The sequence below is a fragment of the Belonocnema kinseyi genome, chromosome 8 (assembly GCF_010883055.1).
Source record: "Belonocnema kinseyi isolate 2016_QV_RU_SX_M_011 chromosome 8, B_treatae_v1, whole genome shotgun sequence".
NCBI classification, from domain to species: domain Eukaryota; kingdom Metazoa; phylum Arthropoda; class Insecta; order Hymenoptera; family Cynipidae; genus Belonocnema; species Belonocnema kinseyi.
The window spans coordinates 41909891-41914220 of record NC_046664.1 but is presented as its reverse complement, the minus strand read 5'-3'; the positions used below and the strand labels follow the sequence as shown (position 1 = coordinate 41914220).

At 25.6% G+C, this 4330-nt stretch overlaps 1 protein-coding gene across 1 annotated transcript; it reads left to right on the top strand.

Moving 5' to 3' along the window:
• The first annotated feature begins 40 nt into the window (after positions 1 to 40).
• On the top strand, positions 41 to 4328 carry LOC117178461. Its single transcript, XM_033369888.1, has 9 exons — positions 41 to 121; positions 242 to 460; positions 539 to 636; positions 707 to 902; positions 994 to 1194; positions 1253 to 1490; positions 3369 to 3476; positions 3556 to 3814; positions 3998 to 4328. Exons 2-9 carry the CDS (start codon positions 245 to 247, stop codon positions 4326 to 4328), a joined length of 1647 nt encoding a protein of 548 aa, XP_033225779.1. The 5' UTR covers positions 41 to 121; positions 242 to 244.
• The last annotated feature ends 2 nt before the right edge of the window (positions 4329 to 4330 follow it).

The window sequence follows — 4330 nt, the reverse complement described above, 5'->3', positions numbered from 1 at the left end:
TTTTTCTCAACAATTGCATTTTATCAGATTGTGTATTGAAGACATTCCTCTTGCATCAATTCATAAAAAAAATAATTTACAACTGCAAGATAGTAAAGTAAAAAGAAGAAGGTGCCAAGTTGTAAGAAAATTTATATTTTATCACTTTTAGTAATAAAATAGGAAGTTTTTTAAATATTTTATCAATTGTTGAAATTAATTTAATAATAATCTATCAATAACTTAAGTAACATTATTTCAGACAATGGATATTTTCCTTTTCGATATTGAAATCCGCATAGAAAATTTTTCTTTTACTTCTTCTGGAAGCTCAGAAATAATATTTGATTTGGACAAAAGTATTCAGAGGAGTGAAGAAGATTGTTTCGTTTCCAGCCCTTATTCAGAAAAACGAAGTTCAAATAATACAAATATATTATGTTCGGAAGATAAATGCAACGATTGCTCTGAATCGACTTCAGTAAGAAAATTGATTTTGGAAATATTTTTTATGTCTCAAAAATTACTGTCGAATTAAAATTATATTTTAATATATTAGATTGAAGCAATAATTGAAGTCAAAAATCGAAAAGGTGAAGAGACAAAATGCGGTCTTTCTAAAACTGAATTACGAGTTGCTGTACTGAAGCCAGAAAGGTTTGGATAATAATTAATCACCTTTTTTAATATGAAGCAAAATTAAAATTTGTTTTCTTATAATTTACAGACATCTGTATGTTGGATTGACACAAACATTTATATTAATTTTAAGGAATATATCAAGTCAAAAAATGATATTTGAATGGGGAGAAGTTTCTGGAGAAGATAAAAGTAAATTAAAAATTTCGATTGATCCAATGACGGGTTCAATTTATGCAGGCAATACAGAAATAATACAAGTTTCTTGTGAACCGGTAGAACCTGTAAGAAGTTATGAAATACACTTTTTTATCGATTATTATTTTTCTCTCTTATTGCAATTTATCTCAATTTTGTTTTATTTGAATGTCGCAGGGAATTGTTTCATCTTTTTATGTGCCCTGCTCTTCTGAAAAAATGGAAAATTCAATAACTTTGAAAATAGAATGTATTATCCAACAATTGAGTGTGTCATTTTTCTTTTCATTGTGGAATATCAAAGCTTGGTTACCCAGTGAAGAATTAATTTTGATTGAATGGAATACTACGAGTGATAAGGCCAAACCTGATAGAAAAGTAAATGTAATTTTTTATTGTCAATCGAGAACGAAAATAATATTTTCTATTTTTGCAGTTAGTACGATATAGAGATATTTTACCCAATGAAAAGGAAGAACAATCTTTGTTCTCAGAAGAATTAGAATTATCTGAAAGGGAATTTGAAGAAGATTCTTTAGAAGCAATTACATCGAATTTCTCAGATGAATCACTTTGTCACAATAAGTCACGAATATTGATTCCTTTTCAACAAAAAAAATGCTTGCCTACAAAAGAACCAGTTATAGAGTTCCGTAAACTCTCAACCAAATTTGGTAGGTATATAGAAAAACTTGAAATGTCAGAAAATTTGTTTAAAGCCAGGTATTTTTTTCGAGGGCTTGCTTTCTTTAACCAGTCGGTTGAAAAGTTTTGTTGCTATTAAATTAATTTTTTTAATTGAAAATTTAACTATTCTAATTTTGGTTGAAAATTCATCGTTTTTAGTTAAAACTTCAAGTATATAGTTTAAAATTAATATATTTCGTTGAAAATTCGTTCTTTTTGTATACATTCAACTGTTTTTTATTTAAAATTAAAATCTGATTGATTTGAAATATCGACTATAGCATCTTTTATTCAGAATTTAACTTTTTTGGAATGAAATTTAATTACACAGTTGAAGTTGAACTATTTCTTAAAAATTAATATTTTTTGTTTTATTTTAATTAAAAATTAATTTTTCTGGACTGAAAATGAAACTATTCCAATTGAAGATTCCATCATTTTAGTTGAAAAATCATCTCTTTGGTTGAATAAACATTTTTTCAACTAAAAATTTAACTTCGTTTTTGGTTAAAAGTTGATCTTTTTCAGTTTAAAATTCAACTATTTGGTTTAATATTATTTTTTTTTGAAAATTCATCTATGTCGATGAAAATTCATGTATTTTGTTGAAAAACTACTTTCTTTGGTAAAACATTAATCTTTTTGATTGAAAATTAATTTTTTTGGTTTAAAAATGCATCTTTTTATTTGAAAATTCAAGTATTCCGGTTAAATATTTTTCATTTTCGTTGAAAATTCATCCCTTTGGCTTAAAATTCAACTATTCGAGTTGCAGATTCATCATTTTTTTCGAAATTCGTCTTCTTGTTTGCATATTGAACTATTTTGTTAAAAATTCGTATTTTGTAGTCGAAAATTAATCTTTTTGGCTGAAAATTTATTTTTTAGTTTAAAATTAAACTATTTGGTTACAGATATATTTTTTAGTTGAAAATTGAACTATATCGTTAAAAATATATGTATTTTATTGAATAATTATCTTTTTTGTGGAAAAAATGAAGTATTCTAGTTACGTATTCATCATTTTAGTTGAAAATTCATCTTTTTATTGAAAATAAAACAATTAGGTTGAAGTGTAAAGTCTTTTCTTAAAAATTCATCTATTTGATTGAAAATACATCTAATCCAGTTGAAGATTCCCCATTTTATATAAAATTCATCACTTCGGTTGAAAACCTGTTTTGTTTTCTTGGTTGAAAATTAAGTTTTTAAACTAAAACTTTAACTATTCCATTTTAAATTGAAAACTGATATTTTGTATTTGAAAATCCAACTATTTGGTTGAAAATTTATCTTTTTTTAGTTGAAAAGTCAAGTGTTTAGTTGAGAATTCATGTATTTTGTTAATAAATCGAATTTTTTGGTAGAAAAATAATATTTTTGGTTAAAGATTCAAGTTTGTTAGGAATTTAGAGCAATTAAAATTTGAATTTAATATAGTACCCACATTAATGTTACGTAAATATGCACTCATTTTAAATCTAAGAAAATAAAATAAAAGTTTTGTTTGCATTTGTTTTCAGTATTATTTAATTAATTGATAGTTCTGATATATTTGAGAATATCTTGCAGTATTTATCAAATCTTTCTTAATTAAACATATTAATTGAATCTCTAGAATCTGGAAAAAAATATTTATAATAAACTCGCGAAACTGTACATATACAAATTTCGACTCAATTGTTTTAAAAGATGCGAAATATTTGAATGTCTCGGTGCTATGAAAAATTATACATGAAAAAAACCTGGAATATTTGTTCAAGAATTTTTTCAGGATTGGGATAGACACCCTAAAAAAGTGAAATAAAAATAATAGTATTTGTAACAAAAAGATCATTTTATATTTAATTGACAAATATTTTCAGCTGAGAAGAGAATTTTTTTTATTCGCAATGATACAGCATTGACTTCTAATTTTTCTGTAAGCTTGAAAAATTTTTATCCCGTTGAAATTGATAATGGAGAATTAAGAGGTAAAATTTAAAAAAAAATTAATTTTAAATATAATTACTCCAGAACTTTATAATCTAGATTAATTTAAAAAAAAATTAGATGAAAATTGGGATGAAATTAAGTCTGAATATGGAGTTGTTCTTATCCCAAAACCTTTTAGTGGAGAACTAGGTCCTTTCGAAATAAAAACTATTGAGATTTACGCTTATTCTGATACTTGGGGAGATTATGAGGACGAAATTAGTATAAATATTGACGGTCTGCCAAGCTTTCAAATTCGAGTTCAAGTTGAAGTTCAATATTTGCCAGTCTCGTATCCTGTTTGCAGAAATTTAGTTAGAAAAACACCATTATTGAAGTAAGTTTATAAATTTTTTCAAGTGAAACATTCCATATTTTGCTGATTTGAATGTTTTTAAATTTCGAAGATTTGCAAATGAAAGAATCCCATGTTAAATACAAAGCAGCGAAAGATATAATAGCTTTAAAATTCTGTTTCAAACTAATCAGTAATAAAAATACATTTTGTCATCAATTCCAGATTCATGAAACACGATTTATCTTCAAAAACCAGAACCCTATCAGTAGAAAATACAAGTTCTATACCAATAATTATCCATTGGTATTCATTTTTTAAGGAGGACGACCAAATTTCAAACCCCATGCCATTTAAAATAATGGTGGATATTTTTACACCATTCTTGGCTTTTGACTTATCAAAAAAGAGTGATTGCGAAACAGATAAGGACATTGAGAAAATACTCGAAAGTTCTTTAGAAAAATATGAATCGAATCAAAGCTTTAGGGAACTCGATTGTTTCGATTCAATGATATTAACTCCAAGCTCTGATAGTAACAAAAGGTTGATTTAAAA